The sequence below is a fragment of the Brassica napus genome, chromosome C1 (assembly GCF_020379485.1).
Source record: "Brassica napus cultivar Da-Ae chromosome C1, Da-Ae, whole genome shotgun sequence".
NCBI lineage: Eukaryota > Viridiplantae > Streptophyta > Magnoliopsida > Brassicales > Brassicaceae > Brassica > Brassica napus.
In genome coordinates this window covers 9,918,886-9,942,487 of record NC_063444.1, presented here as the reverse complement: position 1 = coordinate 9,942,487, position 23,602 = coordinate 9,918,886, and the positions used below count along the sequence as shown (strand labels likewise).

General features: G+C 37.0%; 6 protein-coding genes across 10 annotated transcripts; 4 read left to right on the top strand and 2 right to left on the bottom strand.

Moving 5' to 3' along the window:
* The first annotated feature begins 2,753 nt into the window (after positions 1 to 2,753).
* On the top strand, positions 2,754 to 4,173 carry BNAC01G13250D. The gene is made up of 2 exons (XM_022694212.2): positions 2,754 to 2,809; positions 3,209 to 4,173. Exon 2 carries the CDS (start codon positions 3,211 to 3,213, stop codon positions 4,018 to 4,020), a length of 810 nt encoding a protein of 269 aa, XP_022549933.1. The 5' UTR covers positions 2,754 to 2,809; positions 3,209 to 3,210; the 3' UTR covers positions 4,021 to 4,173.
* Positions 4,174 to 5,937: 1,764 nt separating this feature from the next.
* LOC106403882 (zinc finger MYND domain-containing protein 15-like) lies at positions 5,938 to 7,985 on the top strand. Its single transcript, XM_013844666.3, has one exon. The coding sequence runs from the start codon at positions 5,938 to 5,940 to the stop codon at positions 7,825 to 7,827; it is 1,890 nt and encodes a 629-aa protein (XP_013700120.1). The 3' UTR covers positions 7,828 to 7,985.
* LOC106369170 (pentatricopeptide repeat-containing protein At4g21880, mitochondrial) lies at positions 7,841 to 12,606 on the bottom strand. 5 transcript variants are annotated; one of them, XM_013809270.3, is made up of 16 exons: positions 12,345 to 12,604; positions 12,140 to 12,280; positions 11,457 to 12,068; positions 11,199 to 11,378; positions 11,015 to 11,091; positions 10,340 to 10,447; positions 10,142 to 10,255; positions 9,875 to 9,970; positions 9,650 to 9,748; positions 9,450 to 9,569; positions 9,255 to 9,359; positions 9,008 to 9,172; positions 8,774 to 8,901; positions 8,606 to 8,684; positions 8,239 to 8,456; positions 7,841 to 8,120 (listed from the first exon to the last, which is right to left on the bottom strand). In XM_013809270.3, exons 1-16 carry the CDS (start codon positions 12,469 to 12,471, stop codon positions 7,943 to 7,945), a joined length of 2,547 nt encoding a protein of 848 aa, XP_013664724.1. In that variant the 5' UTR covers positions 12,472 to 12,604; the 3' UTR covers positions 7,841 to 7,942. The 5 variants fall into 5 exon arrangements, with proteins under 5 accessions (XP_013664724.1, XP_048601568.1, XP_013664723.1 ...); XM_048745611.1 differs by having other exon boundaries at positions 11,030 to 11,091; XM_013809269.3 differs by having other exon boundaries at positions 12,140 to 12,286; positions 12,345 to 12,602.
* Positions 12,607 to 13,023: 417 nt separating this feature from the next.
* On the top strand, positions 13,024 to 13,969 carry LOC106369172 (15.4 kDa class V heat shock protein). Its single transcript, XM_013809275.3, has 3 exons — positions 13,024 to 13,167; positions 13,282 to 13,505; positions 13,617 to 13,969. The coding sequence occupies exons 2-3, from the start codon at positions 13,364 to 13,366 to the stop codon at positions 13,889 to 13,891; spliced, it is 417 nt and encodes a 138-aa protein (XP_013664729.1). The 5' UTR covers positions 13,024 to 13,167; positions 13,282 to 13,363; the 3' UTR covers positions 13,892 to 13,969.
* A 526-nt stretch (positions 13,970 to 14,495) lies between these two features.
* Positions 14,496 to 15,255, top strand: LOC106363833 (peptide methionine sulfoxide reductase B2, chloroplastic). The gene is made up of 3 exons (XM_048743630.1): positions 14,496 to 14,518; positions 14,673 to 14,829; positions 14,926 to 15,255. The coding sequence occupies exons 1-3, from the start codon at positions 14,496 to 14,498 to the stop codon at positions 15,082 to 15,084; spliced, it is 339 nt and encodes a 112-aa protein (XP_048599587.1). The 3' UTR covers positions 15,085 to 15,255.
* Positions 15,256 to 17,804: 2,549 nt separating this feature from the next.
* Positions 17,805 to 21,882, bottom strand: LOC106369173 (phosphate transporter PHO1 homolog 8). Its single transcript, XM_013809276.3, has 11 exons — positions 21,014 to 21,882; positions 20,461 to 20,734; positions 20,324 to 20,372; positions 19,988 to 20,059; positions 19,772 to 19,901; positions 19,568 to 19,688; positions 19,219 to 19,477; positions 19,019 to 19,123; positions 18,475 to 18,945; positions 18,226 to 18,362; positions 17,805 to 18,135 (listed from the first exon to the last, which is right to left on the bottom strand). The coding sequence occupies exons 1-11, from the start codon at positions 21,540 to 21,542 to the stop codon at positions 18,039 to 18,041; spliced, it is 2,244 nt and encodes a 747-aa protein (XP_013664730.1). The 5' UTR covers positions 21,543 to 21,882; the 3' UTR covers positions 17,805 to 18,038.
* Positions 21,883 to 23,602: the final 1,720 nt, after the last annotated feature.

Here is a 23,602-nt window from a genome sequence, read left to right as displayed (position 1 = left end):
TTGAGCATATTTTCTTTAATAAGACTATAAATGATTTATAAATTCATGTGAAAATAAAACATATGAACCCGGTGCGTAGTGCCGGAATACCACTAGTATATATATATATAAAGTAGATTTTTCTCTCTTCTTATGACATGTGGAAGATGAGTTTGTTGACATGTGTACTCTTTTTTGTCTTTTTACATTTTAGATCCTTATTCTTTTAGATTATTGCAATTTGGTTCACTATTTTCTAATTATACACTATCTAATCCTTCTCACACTAACCATCATCATTTGAAGTTTGATAATCTATTTTAATCTATTTTATTGTTCAAAAAGTTGCAAAACGAATAAAGAAATAAGTAAAAAAATATAAATGAATTTTAAATATTTAATTTATTCACAGCTAAAAATAACATAAATTTTCGCTATCTATTATTTTTTACTATTTTCTATTATTTTATTTACAACTATATATTTATCTTAATATTAACCAAACTAAAGCAGAATATATAATCTAAACATAAAACCTCCATGATCACAGAGAAAAAAATGCCAAAGTAACACTAACTCAATAAAGGTCCATAGCTCAAAGCGATCGAGAACGAAAACTAACTTACCCCACTTTATCATAGAATGTCTTGGCCAGAACAATCAAAAGTCAGTAAAATGTAGAAAGATAATATTGAGATAAAACAATCCCTCAAACACAAATGAGCGTGATCAAGGACCAATGCAAAGAATCAAGAAAGCGGGTTAGAGGAAGAATAATCAACATAAGGCCAAAATCACCACGAAGCAGGAAGAAACATACATAACGAACGATAAGCACAACCACCAGCTAAGAGGTAAGAAGCACCTCACAAACTAAACAAGCACAGACAAGACGCCTATGCCGGTAAAGAACCACAAAGCTCTGGATAGAAGGGACCAAAGCTCCAAGAGACTAATATCGCATACTTATACTAAGGGAAGTAAGGGAAGAAGAGAATAACATGAGTGAGGGAGAACAGAAGCCAACCCCCGAGAAACATGAGCCCAAACTTGAGACCAGAAACAATCTTCCAAATCTACAGAGCATACTCGGAGGAGAACATTATCCAAACCTGGAGTGACAAACATGGCGAAAGAGAAGAGTCACAGAGACGCAAGCAGTGATGAAAGCTGCAATGAGATGAAGGAACATAAATGGAAGAGTAGACAAAACGAAATCATCAAATCGTGGAGCCGTCCTCGAGCTATAGAAGCCAGATCACCAAAAACCATATCTTGAAAACCAAGACGAGAAGAGAGTATCAATGGTAAGCCAACGACGAGGAAAACAACTTCAAAGACGACTAAACTTTGACCCAACCCAAAGAGATGCAGTTCCTAACATCAGCTGAAATCTAAGGAAGAATAGGAGCATCCAATATTGAATGAAGCAGCCTAAAACGACGTGAGAAACAACCGCACAACTGGGAACTCCTAAACCCGATTTACAACAAATACCAGAATTCTCAAGGTGAAGAAGGCGATAAAGAACAAGAGCATGAGGTGAGTCTTTTTCGGTGATGATGAGAAACACCGCATACCAGAAAGGTAAACAAAATGCATAGATGTTGAAGGCTCAATGTCAAAATATGGGAAAAAGGTAAAAACATCTTGAAAGTTATAATGTTCAAAAATATGAAAAAAATAAAAGACAATTTTGACGCTGAAACCGTTAATCTTAGAATCAACAAATGCATAAATGCAAAGTTATTGAAATTCAATATATTTTTACATTAGAGGTTCACTTTACTACTATACAGACAAAACACATTATTAAAAAAAAAGACAAAATATATTAACATATCACTATTACATAACACAATAAAAACACCAAATAACGTTCTTAACAAATAAAAGTGATCACATAATTGCATTATCCAAAAATTCATACTTTTAACTAAGCATGGGCGGTTGGGTACCCGTTGGCGTTCGGATCGGATTTTTTGGATTTCGGTTCTTTTTTATAATACCTCCTAGGTCTCATTCTAGTAAATTTGCAAGTACGGATCGGGTTTGGATATAACACATCGGGTTCGGGTCAGTTTTGTATCACATCATGGAACCCATAAAGTAATCATATATCATTCGGATTCGGGTTATATCGGATCGGTTCGGATATACTCGAAAGAAAATCTAAAATTTAAAAGTAAAACATAAGAAATATATATTTATTTATATATAATTAAGTATTTAAGGTAGTTATTTAAATTTTAAATACTTATTGTTAGATAACATATCAAAATAAATACGAAATTGAATATTTGAAGTATATATTCATGTTTCATATAATTATATTATATATTATTTTGGACATTCGGATCGGTTTCTTCGGATATTTTTTCGATTTTTTTCGGTTTTTTCGGTTTTTCGGGTTACCCGTTCGGGTTCGGTTAATAACACTTCGGGTTCAGATATGTTTTGTACCACCTTACAAGACCCATTCAGATATTTTTTACATTTCGGACCGGATATGGATCGAGTTTTTAGGTTCTTGTTCGGTTCGGATTTCGGGTTACGGATATTATGCCCATGCCTATTTTTAACAACAATAAAACAATATTTTGTGCGACCCTCTAGTTAGTAATAAAAGTTAAGTAAGATATTTTTTTAGCACTGAAGTCATTTAACTAAATATGGACAAAATTTAGTACTAATGAAAAAAGCCTATTATAAGCCCATAATAAGTTGTTTATAAATCAAAAGGAGAACGTATAACCAAACACCACAAGAGAGAACAACTCAAAGAAAATATTTAGATCCTTATCTACATTTCTTGACCAAAATTTTTTTGGTATTTATCTTGTTTAATCATACAAAAGTTGATCTGTTTTTGTTTTAAATATAATTTCTTTGTTTAGTGTTTCTGATCTTCATTCATTTCTTATAGTTTGTTATCCTGATTTCTTTTTGTTATACTTTATCGGCCGATCCGGTCGATTTCGGGAGCAAATGGTATTCTGTTAGATACATGGATCTATTGATTCTTAGGTTTCTAGCATATTTCTGATATGGTCTTAAATCAGTTCCATGATGAATATACAACAATTAGATTTAGATTGAATCAGTGTGAAACCCTATAGAATGTTTTGTAGATTTGCCATGTAAATAATTCACACTTGTCTTTGTGCAATAAAACTTTGTGTTTGATATATTTACTCATTAATTTGTTTGTTTTTGATGTTGTCTGTAGAAATGAATCCATTGAATCTAGCCACCACAAGCTCACCTCCACCTGTTGCCAATGATCTCTTGGCGAAGCGAAAGAGAGGTCGTCCGCGCAAAGATGAAACCACAACACAGCCTCAACAAGAAAACATTAACCTGGTTGGTAAGACGTTTTCAGGTGCGGCGACAGGATCTTTCGACGCGGGGTACCTCCTCAATGTCAAGATGAACGACAGTGACACGAAGCTGAGAGGTCTCGTGTTCAAGAAGGGGAAAGTCACTCCCGTAACCCCTGAGAACGACTTGGCTCCTCACGTTAAAATGTTCGCAAGAGAAGGGATCAAGAACCAAACTGATCTCCCTCGTAATGATCAGGCAACGGAAGATGTGGAGATCTGTGAATCTGCTCGACCGTTGTCTCTAGTGCCGTATCAGAGCGATGACGAAGAGCCCGAGGAAGCTGTGATGGAGGAGAGAGATGGAGTCATGGAGGAAGGAGAAGCTGCGACTCCTCTGCTGGAGTTTTTTCCAACTCCGGAGGCGACCGTGGTGGCTTCTCAACAGAGTCTTGTCCTGGCGCAGAAAGAGACCACAGAGCAACAGAAACCTCCTGGTGAGGCTCGTGGGTTTGGTGTTGAGGAACCTGTTGGTCCGGTGGAGAAAGTTCCGCAGGAGCTTAGGCTAGAGCTTGGTAACAAGACGGTAATGAGTGGAGACAAAGAGACAGATCCTAAAAGCTCTGTGTCCAAGAGTGGCTTCATAGCGAATTTGCTTGAAGGAGAAGGCAAGAAGGTTGACTGTGCCATGGAGGAAGAAGCAGCTCCATCAGTTCCTTAATTAACAAAATGAACACCGTTCTGTTATTTTATAGATATTCAGACTCTCCATTGCATATTCTGTTTTTTTCTTGTTTGTTTAAAACATTTGTGTTCAGTATTTGTTGTAAAACTATTTCTTCTTCTGGTTATTCAAGCATTTGTTTCCTTTAAATCCTAACAAGGATACAACAATGTAACTAAATAGCATTTTAGGATATCTAGATAAATTAGTTGCATATACTGATGAAACAGTGGAAACTTTGTAGTGCAGTTGTTTAGATTAAGTTATCATTAACACTTCTACATTAGCAGGTACAGTGTTCAACTTCCAGAAAAAAATGATTTAATAACAATTAATTATGCACAAACTAATTGAAAAAAACTAAGATAAAATATTTAGTATAAAATGAAAATTTTGTAAAATGATATGGTATGGTGCAAATATTGTTGTCGGCTGTAAAGTAATAATTCTAAAAAAAAAAGAAAGAATTGATGAAATAGCATCAGATGTCAATTACCCATTAAGTATACACTTTATTGTAGGAACTCTAGGCCTGGCGTTCGGTGGTCCGTTCGGTTTCGGTCCGGATGATTCAGATTTTCGGATTTTCGGTGTTATGTTCATAAGTACCATTCGGTTTTTACTTACTATCGGATCGGATTCGGTTCGGTTCCTTCCGGGTTCGGTTCAGATCGGATTTAACCAATGTTTAAAATCGTACAAAAATATATTTTTAAAAACTTCAAAAATTGACCCAAAAAATTTCAAAATATATAAATTAGTTACAAATCTAATTAAAAATTAGTTAAAATATCTAAATTAACTAAAAAGTATTAAAAATAACAAATAAAACAAACTACAAAAATATTTTGAATACTCTAAAATATCTAAATTAGCCCTGGGACGGATCCGGATATCCAAAAAATTTAGGGTATCCGGATCCGTGGATTTAATATCCGGATCCGGATTTGTGGTTTCCGGATATCCGGATTTTGGATATCCGTCTCGATATTCTATTATCCGCGGATATCCAGATCGGGATCCGGATCCGTCAAAATAATTAAAAATAATTTTTTAACAAAAAATACTAATTTTTTTAATATAATACATAAATTAAATATTTATAAATATATTTATATATGTTTATAATATTGTAAAAACTAAAATATAATATTATAAGATTAATTCATGTAGAAATATTAATATATCAAATATAAATATTAATAAAATTTAAAAATTTAATGTATTTTAAAAATACGGATCCGGATCCGGATATCCGGACCTAAAAATTAAGATATCCGGATCCGGATTCGGTTTGCACGGATCCAAGATTTTACTATCCGGATTCGGATCCGGGCACCCCGGATATCCTATTTTCGGAGCGGATCCGGAGCAGATCTCGGATCGAATCCGGATCTCGGATAATAAGTCTCAGGCCTAATCTAAATCACATTAATATATATAAAAACATTAACATATTTAGCTAATTTCGGATATCTTCGGATCCTAATTCGGATTTCGGTTCGATTCGTATTATAACCAAAGTCCAAAGTAATAAGTTCATAAGTCCCATTCGGATATTTTTGTAAAACAGTTAGGATTCGGTTTCGGTTTTTTTGGTTCGGGTTAAAGTCGGTACTTCGGTACTTCGGGTTGAGTTAAAAACGCCGAGGCCTACTCTATGATATAATAACACCTCTAAACTCTTTTTCTTGAAATTTTCAAATATATATACACTACTTTTTAACTTTTGTTTTGTCGGTTGAGGCATGACCGTTTTAACTGCACAAAAACCATAGTTTGTCTTCTTCTAGAATTCAAATTCATCTGAAGTTTTGTTTTTCTCTGCTTTGCTTTTAGAAACTGAAACAACTCTTCTGAACAGAGCTCCTTTTCACTCAGATCTGACTACTCTTTTGGGGGAAAGCTTGAAGAATGGATTTGCATTTGAAGAACTTGTTTGGTAGATTTCAGGATCAGTTCGGGTCAGGTCCGGGTCTTGGACCTGGATCAGGTGTTTGCCTCATGAAAGTTGAAGGTATTTCTCCCAACGTGATCCATTTCATTTTCAGAGCTTCAGCTTCTTTATACAGAAGTGAGCCATGGAAGAGGCTCAGACCAGGTCACTTGTTCGGTGTCCGGGTGGGAAAAGACTCTGATTGGTCGGGAAAGAGACAGCCTTTTCAGTGTGTTCAGTTCACAGGAGGGGATGGTGGTGATATAGCAATCTATATGTATAGATCTACGAGCTATGCACTGAAGATGACTGATGATGATTCAAGGGAAATGGCTAGAGTTCCTAATGTTGAGGTTTTACGAGTTACTTATGAGGTTGAGTCATTGATGCTTCCTTGTAACAAGAGAATGGTCAAGTCTCTGTCTTTAGAAGTCTCTGGAACTGATCGGTTTCCGGTTATCGATGTTGCCCGGTGTATAACCTCTGGTGAGCTCCAGTTCAGAAACCCGACGCTCGAAGAGCTTAGGCTTGTGTTTGCTGTAATGAAAGCTCTTTCTTTGGTTCATCCATTGCTTCTTCAAGAGGAGAAGCAAGTCAAGGGGCTGCCAAGGATGATTAAGTTTTCGCCTTTTATAGAGACTGTTGATGTTCAGTGGCCACCAGAGATGTTTAAAGGTCATGATTTCGTTGCTGTCACGGTTTCGCTTCCGCCTGGTCAATCATATGAGCAGGAGTGGAATAAAACTGTGGTAATGACACGCGATGATGATGAACTGGAGCTAGCTTCAGGCATGACCAAAGGTACAGAAGTGGGGTTAAGAAAGTGCACAACGTGTGACAAAGCTGTTCATAGAGATGAGTCTGTTTGCTGTAGTCATTGCCGTGCAACCATCTACTGTGGTTCAGAATGTGAGAAACGGCACTGGAGAGAGATGCATCGAAGTGTTTGTAATCTCTATGAAGCTATGATGGGTAGAGAAGAAGAGCTCAAGATGAACATCTTCTCTTTCTCGTGCTATGCTGAAAACCCATGTGAATGGCTTGAATCTTTGGGTGTCCACAAAAAGGGAATGTGGAGAAGACAATGCAGTTGCTATTCTCAGGGTCCTTTTGGGCTCTTACAAGACTCTTCCTCAGATGCTGAATCATGGGGAGGGCTTCAGGACGGTGATTATCCACAGGATCTACCAATTCAGAATCTGAAAGAGCGTTCACGGGGTATGATCTTCTTGTCAGATTGGTCAGATTACTATGATGTTAGGTGTTTACCACCATCAAGCCCTGTTTCTGACATTCTCTCATACCCTTTAACCCTTTACCACATATTAACAACACTAAGCACCCATTCCAAGAACCTGTTGCTCAAAGGGAAAGAAGTGACTGTCCATTACTTAGGTCCAGAACGAGAACTCGACTGGATCAAAGCATTTGCAGAGATCGATCACTTACTTAATGGTACAGGAACCGTGCAGATCATAATGGTCGGACCTGAGGTTCCATCCGACTTATCTGGTACAATAGCAACAAACAACAGCAGAGTCAAGGTGAGCTTTGTGAAAGGCTTGTACCAAGAGGAGGTAACATACCTGACATCACCAGACATCGTTGTAGCCTTGAACTGTGACCTGGACAGGTACTCAAGCTGGTCAGGAGCAGTTGAGGCAGTGAACAATCTGCGCATCCCTGGTTTCTTCACTGATAAGACAGAAGATGCTTGCGGCAATGCGAAGGCGGTTTTGCGTAATGCAGGGCTGAATATCTCTCACCCGGTTGCTCCTAACCCTTTCCACTCACCTGTGAGGACTTTTGCAGAGTCCAGCAATCTTCCCTGTTACAATAACGGCTTCATCCTTGGGGTGAATACATAAAAAAAACTGTAAGTGTCGCAATTAAAAAAAAAAACTCAGCCATTCTAGTGGCAAAATTGTGTACATTCCTGTACAACATTTCATACAATTGGGGTAACTGATGATCTGATTGATCCTACTTTGCTTGGCAAGATAATCGTTTCTTTTTCGTCGTTTTATTTTTCGGTTTTGGAGTAAATACAACACTGCTTTCTTTGATTACACATTTAACATCTCTATCATCATTAGGAATCTTGGATGCTATTTCCTTTGCACTTTTTGAATCTCCTGCAGCCACTAGCACCTGATACATCCTGTAAAACCATAAAACCAAGAACACATTACTCTTCTACCAAGAGTAAAACCACTCTCTTAGATAATTGTGATTTTCAAATGGACAAGGATTATTAGAAGAGACAAAAGAGCACTTGCCTTAGATAGTTGAGGACATTGTAAGGGAGTTCTGCAAACTGGTACTCTTTCCATATCACTAGAGCGGTCTGCTTATCCTTCGCATTGACACAAGCATGTAGAAGAAAATCTAGACATTTTCTTGAAGGACATAACCCAAGCTCTTCCTTCATAAAGCTCAACAAGTCCAGCCCTAGCTTCACATCACTAGGCTCTGTTTCTGCTATTGACCTAAACAGCTGGTTTCAACAATAAGATGCATAACATTATACAGGATTTCGTTGTGTCATTTGAGACATCACCTGGTTATAGAACACTAGTTAACAATAAGAACAAGAGAAGAACTTGCAAAGATTTTTTAAGACGTGTGAGATAAATAGATTCGGACCTCTTCCAACCAATATTCCAGAGCGATGTCATCCTTGAACAAGTCGTTTTTCGTCCCCTTCAACAAATCAAGAATAGAGCTACACAAAAAAAAAAAACTTTGGATGAAGCATACAATAATAACAATGACGGGAGTACAATAATATAGAGCACGCATAATTCACTGTACCACGACTTATTGTTGCGGACAGCAAACACGACAATTTTGAAGAGACCATCTATCCAATATTTAGAATCATTCAGCTCATGAGCGAGTTGAGCCAACGTTGTCAACTCTTCGTTTGAATCAGCGTGATCCTACAGAAAAATAACTCGAGTTCATTGCAGTACGTAATGGTATCTCTAGTTCACTATTACTCGGCTAACTTATGAGTAAAACAATATGATTAAAGTATAAACTTACTATAAGAGTTATAATAGTTTTTGGGTCTACGTGGCAACCAGCTTCCTTCATTTCTTCATAAATACTCAAGGCATCTGTTATATTTCCATTTAATGCCAGAGCATGTATAAGAATACTTTTCAGCTCATTGTGATCCTTTGTCGGTACTTCTTGGTCCAAGAGCACCTAATATAAGAACAAAGATTGCGCTCTTACACTAATTTATGAATATAATCATTTGGGAACTTTTTATAATACGCATGCCTACCTGTTTTGCCTTCTCAAATTGTTTGCATGACGCATATGCTTTTATGAGGGACATGTAAATGTGCTTACTAGCTTGAATTCCTGCTTGCTTCATCTCCTTATAATACTTTTAAAAAGAATTAAAAAAAAAGAAACAAATTATATTTTACTCATCTTTCACCACTATAAATGCATGCATCAGGTATAATATGATTACCTCCGCAATAGCCTCCTCCTGGTCGCAATAGTTTATTAGATAGCTAAACGTCACAGAATCAGCTTTAACGTCAGCTTCTTTCATTTCCTTGAGGACCATTAAGGCCTTGTTCACATTTTTCTTCAAAACCATACAGAATCCTCTTGTCATAAACGACTCAAAGGAGAATGATTGACAAGAGAGCATAGGATACTAATTACCTCTCGAAAATATCCCACCATAATAGAATTGTACATGCTAGAGTTCGGAGCCAAATTAAAATTCTTCAAATTACCAAGCATATTATATGCACCTTCAAACTGCACAAAACCGAGAGGTTCAGCAAACATTGCATCTGTGAGAAACATCACATTCATACTCATTTTCTAGCGATGAAGTTCACTACGGATAGCAACTGAAGCTGATAAAGTTAGAAACGAAGTTACATCTTTGATTCTTATGCACAAACTTATCGATCTCCTGAAAGTCTCACTGTTTGGCTTGACACACTTGTTGCTCATGATTGAATGGATTCTTTGTACCTGCGAACATGAGTATGAGAAAGACATGTTGGTGATCTCTCAAGGGCATATCACTGGCCAGCCTAATTAGCTGTTCTATTGGACGTAGAGAAGGTAATGAAGCTGGTATAAGAAGAAAAAATATTGAAACGAAACCCAAGGAACATGCTTCAAAAGAAAGGAGGTCTATACCAAATCAAACTCAAGAATCTGGCCAATGGCATCTAATAATGAATGTAGGATGTTTTCCGATATTTCGAGTCCTGCTTCACACATATTTTCAACTACATCAAGAGCAGTGGCCACCTATGACACAGAGAACATATCATTAGTAAATGAAGGGTACTAAAAATGGAAGTTGACATTAAAAGAAGCGTACAAATACATTACCTCATTCGAGCCACAAAGATAACCAACGAGCTTTTCATAGGATGTAGATGAAGGCACAATATCTAGTTCTTCGTGCAACTTGTTAAACTTCAATATGGCATCCTCTACCTATAGCCACCAAAATATGGACGGTTAGGAGTCACAGGCTATCTTCAAAAGAACCTTTAACGACTTGGTGCTACTTGAGAGAGCTGAGTAAAATTTATCTCAGTTTCTGTAAATGGAGTCTGCTACCATTTCCAAACAATAATAATGAGAAGTTACTGAATTACTCTGCTTTAATTTTACATTGAAAAATGGCATAGATATTCAACACAAATATTGGATCGTTTCAAGAACACTGGCTAAATTTGTAGTAGCATACCCAACATGAAAAGCATGTTGAGACCTAACAATCTCCAGACCTACAGGATTGTAAATAATAAATGTGTTGTGTATGTGGTCAGCACTACTAAAGTATATGAAGAGAGATAATATTTAGCTAGAATATTTCAATGGATCAAGGATATGTATATAATATTTTAATAAGCAGACTCCAGTTTATCACAGGAAGCTTAGATTCATATTACTTAACATACCCAAGTGATATGTATTTCAGTACTAGTTAAGATCTAGGACGAGACTTGGGTGCAAGAAACATTGCCAATCAACAAAAATCGCCATACTAGTACTAACCAGAATTGACCTCACCGAGGAGTTTGGGATGCAGGAGGCATAGCTAAATATGAGATTTGAAACTGCCTCCACTTCACCTGGAAACGTTAGGAAACCATGTTACAATGCTATAAGATGCTCGCAAGAGATTTAACATGTCACCACTATAAAATGATTGTTTCAATTGATTTATATCCACATTTACCAGAGTCTCTTAGTTCCAAAAGTAGCTTCATTGCAACAGCCTCCAATAGCGAGTTTCCAAGGTATTCAAACATGCTTTTCAAAACTTCCGGTGAAGAAACTTTTGTTATGTCGACAATCTCTAAAAGCTTCTGAAGATCTTCCTTTCTGTCTTTCTCACACAGTGCAACCAAATGATATTCTGTTTACCAAAACCAAAAAAAGTTACTTTCAGAGTAAAGCAACATGAATATTTATATCAACACTGCGTATGGCATACCTTGTAGGGTTGATAAACTTATCCTCCCACTATCATCAACCGTATTACAAATTTCGTGGATCTTCTCTTCATCATTCACTTGAATCCAAAGAAGCATCTCATAGTAAACAAGCCTCTCAACAGACTCAGGACTCGCCTCCCTAATAAACTCTTCAAAAATCTGAAACTCCTCCACCATCTCCATATCAACCAAGTACCTAAAAAGCGGCCCGTAAGTCCCTTCCTTTATAGAGAACCCTCCTTGCCTCATCTCCTTCAAATACTCAATAGCTTTCCCAACTTGATCAAGCACATACTCCGCGTCATTGCTTCTCCTCGCGTTCTCCACGCAAAGCTGAATCCTGGCGTTGTACTCTCTCTCGCCCGCTTCTTTCCCCATTTTAAACAACACCTCGAACGTGGTCTCCTGCCCCAGCTTCCGAGCGCATCCTTTAGAGAGCTTCTTCATAAGCTGTGACTGGTTCTTCTTGAAGGTCTCGAACTGTAACCTTCCACGCGCCACGTGTTGTTTCTTTGTAGATGGAGGGAGTTTCCCGGATAAGAAAGCTGACAACTCCAATGTCTTCTTCTTGGAAGAAAAATCATTATCGTCTTTTCTTTTCCGAGGTTTAACTGAAACCAATCAAAAAGGTATCAACTTGACTAACACACAATCAATGAAACGCAAGAGAAGGGCTACATACCACCGAAGCCAGAAGAGACAAGACCCGCGAGTGACGACGTTCCACGCATCACTAGAGTGTTACCTCCTTGTTGTCCAGTGTTGGATGGATCCATGAAAGACTTAAGCGGCGTGAGAATGTCCGGAAACGAACTCCATGACTCTGTTCCTATTAAAGTTCAGATTTTTATTTCTAAAAAGAAGAGATTTGAAGAAAAAGGAGGCACCTTGGCCAATAAAATCCATCTCGGGATACTCTCCGGCGACGGCTTCGGCTGGAGGTTTTTTAGCGGCGTTTCTCATCGCTACGCGGAAGATGGCGCTTAGTTTGTGTTTTGCCTTCCTTAAACCCATTTCTTCGACCGTACGACGACCTAGAGGAGAAGATGATTCATTCGAAGAGTGTGATTAGAAAAACCCCTTTGATAAAAGTAAAACCCTCTCACAATGTTTCGTGTTCGAGACTAGTGGCATTTATGTGATTAATTGTTTAAACTGAGGGTTGTAGGTTTGAGTAAATATTTACACTAACAGGGGTCCTGTAATTTTCCTCTTTTTTCTTACCGTCCTGTAAAATTTCCTCTTTGAAAATTTTGAAGACAAAAATATATATTTTTTATTCTGTAAAATATCAAGTGGTGGTATATAATATATATATCTGCAACTTGGGCGGTCGAAGCAAATGAGTGGTTGGAAATATTTGTATGAGATATAGTTATTTTATTATTTTTGAAAGTTACACTTAGCCATACCTACAATATTTTTTTTAAAATTGTATGTCAACAATCTGTTGCACTAAAATTTTATATAAATTTTATTGTTTCGTGAGCTTTAAGCTAGGATCAGTTTGGTGACAAAATATTGAACACAATTTAGATCATTTTATTTGCAGGGAACCATGGTTTTATTTAGTGGTCCGTCATCAGTGACAGTGACAATATCAAGAGAACCAAAGTCTCTTACCATCAAACTTTAAAGTACAATCATTTTAGGCTTTAGCAAGTATTTCTTCATCCACAGTATCGAGAACCCCACGTTGCACAAAAAAAGGTATCAAGAACCCCACATTTCACTCGACAAGATTGCTGTTTTTTCAGTTTAATAAATTATATCGATTTTTAAAGTGTTTTTTTTAACACTTCTTTCATTACTGATTGTTTCAAGGTGGGTGGCATCTGTTTACTTACTATAAATAGGAGCCATAATCCAAAATCAATCCACAAGCAAAAAAAAGAGAGAGAAAATAATGGATTTTCAGAGGATTCAATTGACACCATGGGAGTATCTTCTATCATCACGAGCTCTTAATGGCTACCAAGTTTCTCAAGAGAATCATATTCGTTGGTCTCAGACTCCAGATTCTCACATTTTCTCTGTTGATCTTCCTGGTAAATGAAATAATATAACTAACTAATCCCTCAATTATATATTCACTACCACACATTTTTTTTTAAGATCATCTTAATGTTTTTTGTTTTTTTTTTTAATTCTTGAATCAGGTTTGAGGAAAGAGGAGATAAAAGTGGAGATCGAAGATTCTATATACTTAATCATACGCACGGAGACCACGGATAGATCGCCGGTCCCAACGGTTAGGAGTTTCAAGAGGAAATTCCGGTTACCAGAATCGATAGATATAACCGGAATATCAGCTGGTTATGAAGACGGTGTGTTGACTGTGAGTGTACCAAAGGTGGTTTTGAGAAGGAGGAGTTTCTTTATTGATCCTTCTGATGTTCCTGAAAGTCTTCAAGTTCTTGCAAGAGCTGCTTAAACAAGTCGCTTTTGTTTCTTTCTTCCTTCTGTCAAGACTAGTTTGATCTTTGCTTTTTAAAAAGTCTGGTTTCTAATCTTTTATTGGTACTTAACTGCTGTGTGCAGTTTATATATTAATCCAAATCCTAAGTTATTTGATTATCACAGTGTGTTTTGTTATTTGGATATGTAGTTGCATCTGCATCTCACATGAAAGTTGATGGCAGTGAGTGACTGTTTTGTGGAATAAACTTGTTATACCTGATCACTAAATGTAACGATACAGGAGGCACATTTTCTGAAAGATTAAAGCTTTCAATAGATTTTTTCTAAGATTAAAGCTTTCTACAAAGTTTTCAATGACACATTACTCTTATGATATTTCTCAAGTCGAATTTTTCTGTGAGACATGAGAATGCTTCTTAATACTGTGTCTTGATTTGTTGTGCCGTCTGCCTTAACGGTCTTTCTTAGTTCTCGAACTTTAATAAGCAAAAGAACTTCATCTAGAATCTTCTTTGTGGTTAAAGGATCAATGAATCTTGAAAGTTTTTCACTTTTTTATTTTTTTTCCTTTCACATTAAAACTCTGTTTCTGTAGTATCTGGATCGTCTTAGTTGCTATGAACCTTACTCTTTACGAGTTGTCTCTGGTCGGTTTTCTATTTGAGACATAAAAATTGATTCTTTACTCTTGTCTCTTGATTTGGTATGGTCTTTCTTGGTGGTTGAAGTATAGTGTAGCGGTCCCAAGTTACTATAACATCACTATTCTAACTATCTACACATTTAAAATGTAGATATCCAGGAACAGGAGAATACAACAAACTATTCGAAGACGGCATCTATTCTTGTGCAGGATGTGGGACTCCTCTTTACAAATCCGCCACCAAATTCGACTCCGGTTGTGGCTGGCCTGCTTTCTTTGACGGCCTTCCCGGTGCTATAAACCGAACTGTAAGATTATCAAACCAAGAGAGATCATTATCACAGCTCATGATTTGAGAAACTAAACTGTTGAAAACATCTTTTTCTTTTACATGTTAAACTCAGCCTGATCCAGATGGGAGAAGAATCGAGATCACTTGTGCGGCTTGTGGGGGACATCTCGGCCATGTTTTCAAAGGAGAAGGTTTCCCTACACCTACCGATGAGCGACACTGTGTGAATAGTATCTCTCTCAAGTTCGCACCAGGGAATCAAGACTTGTAATAACGTACTTTGTGTTGTGTAATGCTTCTGTCTATTTCTTGTGTGTCTTGCTCGTTGTAACCAGTGTTCAGTTCCACTAATGTCGTTCAATCAAAAGTCTTGAGACTCTTGGTATTGTCATAATCATACATAAGATTTTACACAAACCGGCGAATAAAGTAACTTCACTTCTTTGTAGATATCTTAAAAATCACTTGGAGCATTCTGTGCTTTGGGTCAGGGTCGGCACTGAGTACATGTGTATCTTTTCAACTCGACAAGAGTTTTTGAATTAAAAACCATTCTTTCTATTAACGAAAACAACCATACGTTCTATTATAAGTTTATAAATTAAACGTACAACCTTACTTTCTTGAAGAAACTGAACATAAGATTGGTACAAAACTATGAAAGTAAAAGAAAATGATGTAAGATGAAAAGGTAGCGCACGTGCGAGAGAGCCCACAAGGTGGCAAGATATCATTATTGTTGACTATTTTGGTTTTTGAGGATGGCAAATGTAAGAGAAGAAAGGTACAAGGACCATGTCTTGTTATATATTCTTCTAAATAGGCCTTTGTACAACTATTCTTGGGCGTTTGGGCCGTTGATCGATTACAGTGAGGAATGAAATGCATTTCCAAAACTTGTGACTCGTGATGGTGTGAATCTTTCAAAACGAACAAAACTGATGGTGGTTTGGAACTGGTGCACTCGTATAACTATTGTGGTAATGTTAACTCACATGAAAATAACCTACTGTACTCGTCAACGTGCTGATTTATAATGGGCTTCCAAAGTTGGCCCATTTATATTCTTCTAAAATACAAACAGAGCCAGTGCTGAATATGTTGTTGATTCACATGAGTCGCGTTGAAGCCACATTCATCATTGCGGAGATGAAGAACAAAGATGGAGGCTTGATGTCTTGCATATTTTCATTGTTTTATCCATTTATCCATGAGCATTTTCATCATATAGATTAGGATTTAGCCATGTCTAGGTTGCATTTTGCATTCATTGTCCTTATTAGGTGTTAGAGTGTGCCATGGAGTGATTTAAGATGTTTGGGAGCATTGTGATCCAAAAGGGGGTGAAAGATGAGCATGGATGGAGCCTTTAGAAAAATTTTCTGTTGCTAAGATTTTGTGGAGACACAGCAAATTGAGTCAGCTTTCTAATGGAAGTGGTTTCAAGTCATTTGAAGATGTAATGAACGAGTTACGACCAATTTACTAGAGGCATATCCACCCTGTTCGAGCATCCTATAGCGACCTCTCAGAGCGACCTACCAAGGTCGCTCCCAGCCAGAGCGACCAGCCCAGAGCGACTATCTCAATTCGCTCCAGCCAGAGCGACCAGCCAGAGCGACCAGCTCAAGTCGCTCGCGTTTTGACGGGGCGAGACACGAAGAAACGCGTCGGGAGCGACCTCCTGGAGCGGCTATGCTAGGTCGCTCCGCGTGTTTTGCTTGGACGATTTTTATGTTATTTCAGGGGCCTTTTGGTCATTTGTTTTGTTGTTTTACATTGCCTAAACCTAAGTTAAGGACTTTTGGTAAGCCATTGGAGGCAGATAATCTCTTTTCTGGAGAACAACTAGTAAAACTTCTTTTGATTCAGATTTCATTGCTTTCATCTTGTGTTCTTGTTGATTTCTTATCTATTTCTCTATATGATTAATCTGAAATCCAATATGGGTTTAAGAGGAATCATGGAGATTAGTGAGTAATCACCTTTTGAATTCATGGATTAGGGAGATTAAGGGTGATTAGGTTATTTCTATGATGTTTTAGTGTAGATCATTCTTGTTCCTTGCTAGTAGAGTATTCATAATGCATCTTCTGCGTTGGCCACTCAAAAATTGATCGATAGGCATCTCCCACCCAAAAGGTGTTTGATGAAATGCCTGAGACAACTCTCCTAGGCTTTTAGTATAGTTTGCCAAAGACATTTGTTGTTAAAGGTGCTAAGATAGCTAATAGACTTGTTAGTAATGATTGCTTTCACATTATTCAACCAAAGACATTTGATGTTTGAGATATGTTAACAAATGAGCATTCATCTAGACATAGAGCTTGCTTAGAATTGTGTCTAGGCTTAAGGTCGATAGTTTGATTGATCATTTGCCATCCTTAGTTCGATACTTGATCACCCAAGGTCTAATCCCTATGCCCATGAGTTCTCTTTTCCCTTAGTCAAGAAAGTATCATTCTGTAATTGCTTTCTAGTATTAGTAGTAGTTTAAAACCCATCTAAATCATTGGTTGCACTTAGATTAAGTGAGTACTTGCATTCTCGGTGCTTTGATATCCCTCAGAACTGGTTCGACAATCTTTTATACTACATCATTTGTCTTAGGAGCCTTGAAAACTCCTAAGATCAAGACTGCAGTAGCTTTGCGGAGATGGAGAATGATTATCAAATAAGGCAATGAAGATTCTTCTTGGCCTAGAGTGACTGCAGACAAATATTTTGTAACTGTAGAAGCGAACTGTTTGAAGGATGATAGAGAGTTTATTCGTGGATCCAATGATCATTGATCAACACTTCTTCCAGGTTTGTCCTACAGCAACACTTCTTTCTTTTGTTTCAACTGGTTAACTAGCCTGCGGACGCTAGGAGGATCCGTAGGTGATTTCTTTTCTTGACTTTGCATCTTTTTTTTGGCACTAAGCTACGGTTACGCCTGACTAACAATATATGGATGCTTTAATAGGTTGCAGGTATGGCACAGTTCTCTGGTAGCAACATTGATGATTCCTTTTCAATTTATACAGTGGGTCTATGGACCAATCTTGGTTTGAAATATGATTTGGGGACATGGTGACTAGAGAGCACAAACCCTAGGCAAAACCGTTTTATCCTAAGCCTTTATGCTAATTTCCTTACAAGGAGTCTATAGCAATACCAGTAACAAAATAGAAACACCACTCTTTGGAACAACCTTGAATAGGTCCAATCTTATATACCTAACTATCTCGAGTCTTCCTCTTCACCGTAGTTGAACGGTAATGGAACTGATTTGAATGCTCTGAACTTCCCCACGTTGTTCAAATGTTCGTTCTCTAACCTGTGTTCATAACCCATAAAAATAAAACCTTAAGTAAAATAAATGATTTTTGAAGAATATTCATCGATTGTTTCTTGGTGAAGACGCTACCTAAAGAAGTTCCAGATACCACGGCGTATGATCTCAAGAATAGTTAGGAGAGCAATCATTGTCTCTCTATGCAAGAACGAGGAGTTGAAATCAAGAACAGTCTGCAACCATGCCAACCTCAACACAACGTTCACCACCTACAACAAAGAGAGGAGAGAAACAAAATTAGAAAGAAACCCTAAACTAGGTTTGTAAAAGAAACCCTAAACCATGATTTATTTTGTTATCTTTTTTTCTCTTATTGCTCACCATTGCAACGTAGTAGACGGATTTGTGAGGAACAAGAAGCTTCTCTCTAAGCCAAGTCTTAGATGGATTATGAAGAAATCCCCAGTCATGCACAATGTCCCAATATGTACCGTAGAAAGTTGCCAAGGCCGAGAAAACCCATGCAGCGAGTCTCCAGTTGTTTCCTCTGTTAAGGCTGTAAGCTGTTCTCAAGCACACAGCAACGATGGTCAACAAATACTTGAGAGCATTGAAGCCTTGGCTTATATCTTTCTCTTCGATCAACCTTCGAACACACTGAAGGAAACGTGACCAGTAAGGAATCACAGCGACAATGAAGTTGAATGTGTTATATACATCGCTTGATCTGCATGTGTTTCTTCTTAGCCTGAAGTCTCCCCAGCCGTAGTAACATACGTAGAACTGTAGACTCCTCAGAGCTTGAACCTGGCTTGTTAACTGGTCGGCCAAGAAAAAATCCGGAAGACTAACCTGCAAGTTTATATATATGAGGACAGATTGAGATGTTTATCGATCTTTTTTACCATATGATTGACTAAAGTACCTTGTAGAGCGGCGCAGCTATGCAGCGGAATATAACTGCTAGGAAGAAGAATCGGCTCGACCGATAGAAAATGTTGAAGGGACACACAGAAATGGCCATGACAATCTGTATGAAAACATTGTCAATATGAAATGATGTTATTATTGTAATAACATAATGAGATAACATTCTTGTCGTTGTAGCGATAGTGAACAACTTACAGCTACAACGAAGAGGGGAAGAAGTTCAGTGATTGTCTTGTAGTCATTAGTATTAGGATCCATCTCCATGTCAAGGTTTATAAGAACAGCAGCTAGAGCAAGCGTGCCGAGGCCAAAGCTTAGAAGCAAAACTGGTCTGTAACCAAGCTCTGTTCCTTCTTTGAACCCGAATATGAATGCATAATTCACTCGATATTTCTTCCAGAAGTATATGTTTGAAGCATACATGATCATGTGCAGGACAATGAATCCAAACAAACTGAAAAACATGGTTTAAGAAACATTCTTGTCAGCGAGAAAATAATTGATTTAGTTATAGAGAGGAACCTAAAGATGTTTTGGTTTGTACCTGTAGAGAGGAAACATTGTCTCCATGTAGAGTTTTTGTCCATCTGTGCCTATTATGTTGCGTGCATGGATGAACAAGACAAGGGCAATCACTAGAGAGACTGAACAGCCCACAAAAAAGCCTGAGAAAGAAGATTTTGATTAGTTTGTCATATGAACTAACTGTTATAAAATGTGATTTATATTTGGGATGTTTTCTAGTTACCAGTTGAAAACGTTATACGATGTCTTTCTTTCTTCACTATTGGTCTTAAGAGATTCATTCCTTTGCTTCGGTTCGAACTGGCGAAATGCTCGACGAAAATAGACTCAACTCTCACCATAAGTTTGTTGATCTGTTAAATGTAAATAAAGCTCTGGCTAAAGGCTGTAGTATTACTAGAAGAAATAATAAGTTTTTATGTAGAAATGTTGTCGTAACCTCATCAGAACTAGTGAGGTAGGACTTATCTACCATCTCCATGTAAGGTTTTGCTGCATTTCTTGAAGCAATCTGATAGAGAAAAAAATACAAAAACATGTTAATAAATACATGGCCGTCATGAACATAGACAAGTCAAACATTAGTTTTGGATCTCAAAAATTTAAGATATATTTATTTATATATATATAGGTCTCTAATTTAAAAAAAATATATATATATTAAAATTAAAATTTTAACTAAATTGTTTCTAATTGTCAAAAAAATCTAAGAGCTCTAAATTAATATCAAGAAGCCTATATATATACATATAATATTTAACTATGTCAGTGTTACCTTATCATACTTCTTCATGATCTTTGAAATCGCCAAGGTGTTTAAGAAGCTGAAATAATTGTGATATGTATCAAATCAAACAATCTTTATGAGTTGCTTTTTTAATATCAAGAATGCCTAAGAAACATCATGGATACCTGTAATTCTTGAGATGTCTAAGCTTGCGATAAAACTCGATGAAGACATTCTTAAGCCGTTCTTCTATTTTCTTGAGAGTCTCTCTTGTGAATTTGAGCTCTTCTTGGTTAGATAGCTTGAGGATGTTTCTGATTGTGGACAGTGGAGTTTCTTGAGTTTTGTTTAATCTGATACGGTCTATACTTAAAGCCGCTGGTGTGCTCTCTTTTGTTGAATCTCCACCGCTGGATTCTTTTATTTCGATTCCCATCTCATCAGCTAATGTCTTCCTCCCTTCAAAATCAAACACAAAAAATAAACACAAGAAGATTCACACTTCTTGTCCTTTCGTACTAAACCCAGTAACAAAGAAACAATCTTTTACTAATGAGAAGTTTATCTAACAACTAAAACTCTTGGATAAATACTAATGGTTCATAGGCGTTGAAATAAATCTATTATCCTAAAGAGAATTAGTTAAAAAATGGTTTGGGCTTCGTCTTATGTACGGAGCTTCGGACACAGAACCTCATAGTCATTTTAAAATATAGAAAACAACCTATGAGAACTCACTCTGTTCCTTGCAATCCAAGGCATTCACATCAACTGATACTGTTTCAGAGCAGGTCCAAGAAGAAGAAGGTCGTTCAACTTTGATTCTGTAAGCAAACAAAGCATCCATTTGTTTGTTTAAACCCACTGCCTCCTTCATCATCTCATCCACTTTAGACCGGTAAAAATGGTTCACTTTATCGAACTCCAGATCTAGGGTTTTAAAGAACACAAGCTCTGACTCTCTTCCTGCTTCCGCAACTTTCATGATGGCCGTCTCGTATCTCTCAAACCCATCATCACCAATCCGTGTACTCACCATAATGTCCTGGTTTTCGAGATCCAAATACGAGGCGGCGCGGCTGTACCGCTTTGTCAGACCGCTGAAGTTGCGGTAAACAGATTTCTTGGGTCTCAAGGCACCTGCTGTTCTTGATCTTTCCCGTGAGTTTTGGATTTCTTGAAGAATGGATTTGAGAGAAGAATAATCCATGTAAGCTTGTTGCCATTCTGGAACCATCTGCCCATCAAACTCTTCCCCAAACTTCATCTTTTGTGTTCTTCACTGTTTCTCTGGATTAAACTCAAGAATCCAGATCTTGAAAACCCTCTTTTAGTTTAGATTAATCTCTCTCCCTCTCTACTTCACTGAAAAGTTGGCTGTTGAGTAAAGGGTGATGAACACTTATAGAGAAGACAAACAATAAAAAATGAATGAAATAAGCAGATCTTGAAGAATGTCAAGGGAAGACAACTATAAGGAAAAGGATGGTTGGGGAAAAAGTTATAGGAGGAATTTTCGTAAAAAAGGAAATAATCAATTAGCCAACCATGCAAATCTCGGAATATATTCAACGAGTCTCTTATTTATACGTCCACAGTCAATATTCGTTACAACAATATTTTTTTTCAATGTATATTTATAGAAACTAAGAGATATTGAGTTACATCCATACAGCTTGGCAAGTGGATTTAATTCCCAAGCGAGAAAATTCAAAAACATTGAACTGAAATTGGGATAACACGTTTTGTGTGGTGGGCTCTTGGCTGGACAGGTCGCTTCAGTAAAGCAAATCTTTTGTTTTTTTCTTACGACAAAAAATCAATAATTGCGTCTTTAATAACGCATGAACGAAGAGCATTACTCTAGTACAAAGTGGTTGGTCAAGTAATTGTCATCAAATTACACAATCAGGTGTAGAAGAGAACTTTGACAACAATCGTAAAAAGTTTAAAACTTGTTGTTGTTTTTCTGCTAGACAGTAAACTAGCCAGTGACTACTCATATCTCAAATATCAAAAAACACACAAAGGAAAATGGACCCAACAACTTTAAGACTCGCGACTCCTTTGTTTATGATACCAATGAGTGCTTTTTCTTTTAACCAGTGTTTTTAAAACCGGACCGGAAGCTGAACCGGAAATATTTTGGGTCACGGTTCATTATGGTTCGACCGGGTCAAACCTGGTTCAATAATATGGTTTAATATTTTTTTAGTATGTAAATATAAAAGTAATATTAGTAAACATGATGCATAGTTAAAATATAAATCAATTTTGAACATAAAATATTATAAATATAAATTAGTTTCTTGTTTATATGGATGGTTTATAGATTTTCGATAGTTTTAGTGGTTTTTATTGGTTTAATAACTTTGAAATATAATCCGGCTATGTGGTCTGTTCATGATCGAACCAATAACTAGACCAACCCGGCTATATAACTGGTTCACGGTCGAACCCGGTCCAACCATCGGGTCGGTCCGGTTTTAAAAACACTGCTTTTAACATAACATTAACATTTTAGAGACTCTAACTTTTAAAAGGATTAAATTGAAAATATCGTTTATAAGCAGTTCATTTTTGGGCTGTGTGTTTTGAGCCTTTTCTAAGTTTGTAAGGTCTTTGGACTTTGGCCTTGTTTTAATAAAATTCAGTTGGAGGAAAATAAAAAAGCAGTTCATTCAAGTAATCTCCAAAAAAAAATAACAGAGCTTTACTAGAAGTTGATTTATTACATATTAATGACATATCAATCTATAGGTTTGAGAGTAAATGATTGGGTATCTACTCTACATACATTTTAATACCGACACGTGAATAAGTTCGCACCTAACATCACTCTTCTTGTATTGTGTAATGCTTCTGTCTATTTCTTGTGTGTCCTGCTCGTTGTAACCAGTGTTCAGTTCCACTAATGTCGTTGAATCAAAAGTCTTGAGACTCTTGGTATTGTCATAATCATACATAAGATTTTACACAAACTGGCGAATAAAGAAACTTCACTTCTTTGTAGATATCTTAGAAATCATTTGGAGCATTCTGTTTTCTTTCATGGTTCTGGAATGTGCATTTTATTTATGACAAAATGTAATTTTGCTCTATAATACCATATTTGCTTGCTTTTTTCGCCTTTTTAATGCATTCTTTTTGAATTTTTGGACCATTTAGTTGCTGTCATTAATGCTCTGCTCAAACCTTTCAGATGTCAAACCAAACATGATATGTTTTTTTCTTAGCTTTTACATGATGCTTACATGATACTTATACATTATGCTAACTATGTTCTATCATCCCCCAAAGGATTGGAGACAAAATCTAGCCTGGTTG

What these genes read in the sequence shown, in the direction of transcription:
- BNAC01G13250D (XM_022694212.2), top strand. Translation starts at nt 3,211, where the DNA reads ATGAATCCATTGAATCTAGCCACCACAAGCTCACCTCCACCTGTTGCC.
- LOC106403882 (XM_013844666.3), top strand. Translation starts at nt 5,938, where the DNA reads ATGGATTTGCATTTGAAGAACTTGTTTGGTAGATTTCAGGATCAGTTC.
- LOC106369170 (XM_013809269.3), bottom strand. Translation starts at nt 12,471, where the DNA reads ATGGGTTTAAGGAAGGCAAAACACAAACTAAGCGCCATCTTCCGCGTA. An exon ending in TGTCTCTTCTGGCTTCGGTG is followed by an intron (nt 12,069 to 12,139) that starts GTATGTAGCCCT and finishes GATTGGTTTCAG; the next exon opens with TTAAACCTCGGAAAAGAAAA. An exon ending in TGGTGGGATATTTTCGAGAG is followed by an intron (nt 9,570 to 9,649) that starts GTAATTAGTATC and finishes ATGGTTTTGAAG; the next exon opens with AAAAATGTGAACAAGGCCTT.
- LOC106369172 (XM_013809275.3), top strand. Translation starts at nt 13,364, where the DNA reads ATGGATTTTCAGAGGATTCAATTGACACCATGGGAGTATCTTCTATCA. An exon ending in TTTCTCTGTTGATCTTCCTG is followed by an intron (nt 13,506 to 13,616) that starts GTAAATGAAATA and finishes TTCTTGAATCAG; the next exon opens with GTTTGAGGAAAGAGGAGATA.
- LOC106363833 (XM_048743630.1), top strand. Translation starts at nt 14,496, where the DNA reads ATGAACCTTACTCTTTACGAGTT. An exon ending in AACCTTACTCTTTACGAGTT is followed by an intron (nt 14,519 to 14,672) that starts GTCTCTGGTCGG and finishes TTTAAAATGTAG; the next exon opens with ATATCCAGGAACAGGAGAAT. An exon ending in CCGGTGCTATAAACCGAACT is followed by an intron (nt 14,830 to 14,925) that starts GTAAGATTATCA and finishes TGTTAAACTCAG; the next exon opens with CCTGATCCAGATGGGAGAAG.
- LOC106369173 (XM_013809276.3), bottom strand. Translation starts at nt 21,542, where the DNA reads ATGAAGTTTGGGGAAGAGTTTGATGGGCAGATGGTTCCAGAATGGCAA. An exon ending in TCGTATAACGTTTTCAACTG is followed by an intron (nt 19,689 to 19,771) that starts GTAACTAGAAAA and finishes CTTCTTTCTCAG; the next exon opens with GCTTTTTTGTGGGCTGTTCA. An exon ending in CCGTCTACTACGTTGCAATG is followed by an intron (nt 18,363 to 18,474) that starts GTGAGCAATAAG and finishes TCTTTGTTGTAG; the next exon opens with GTGGTGAACGTTGTGTTGAG.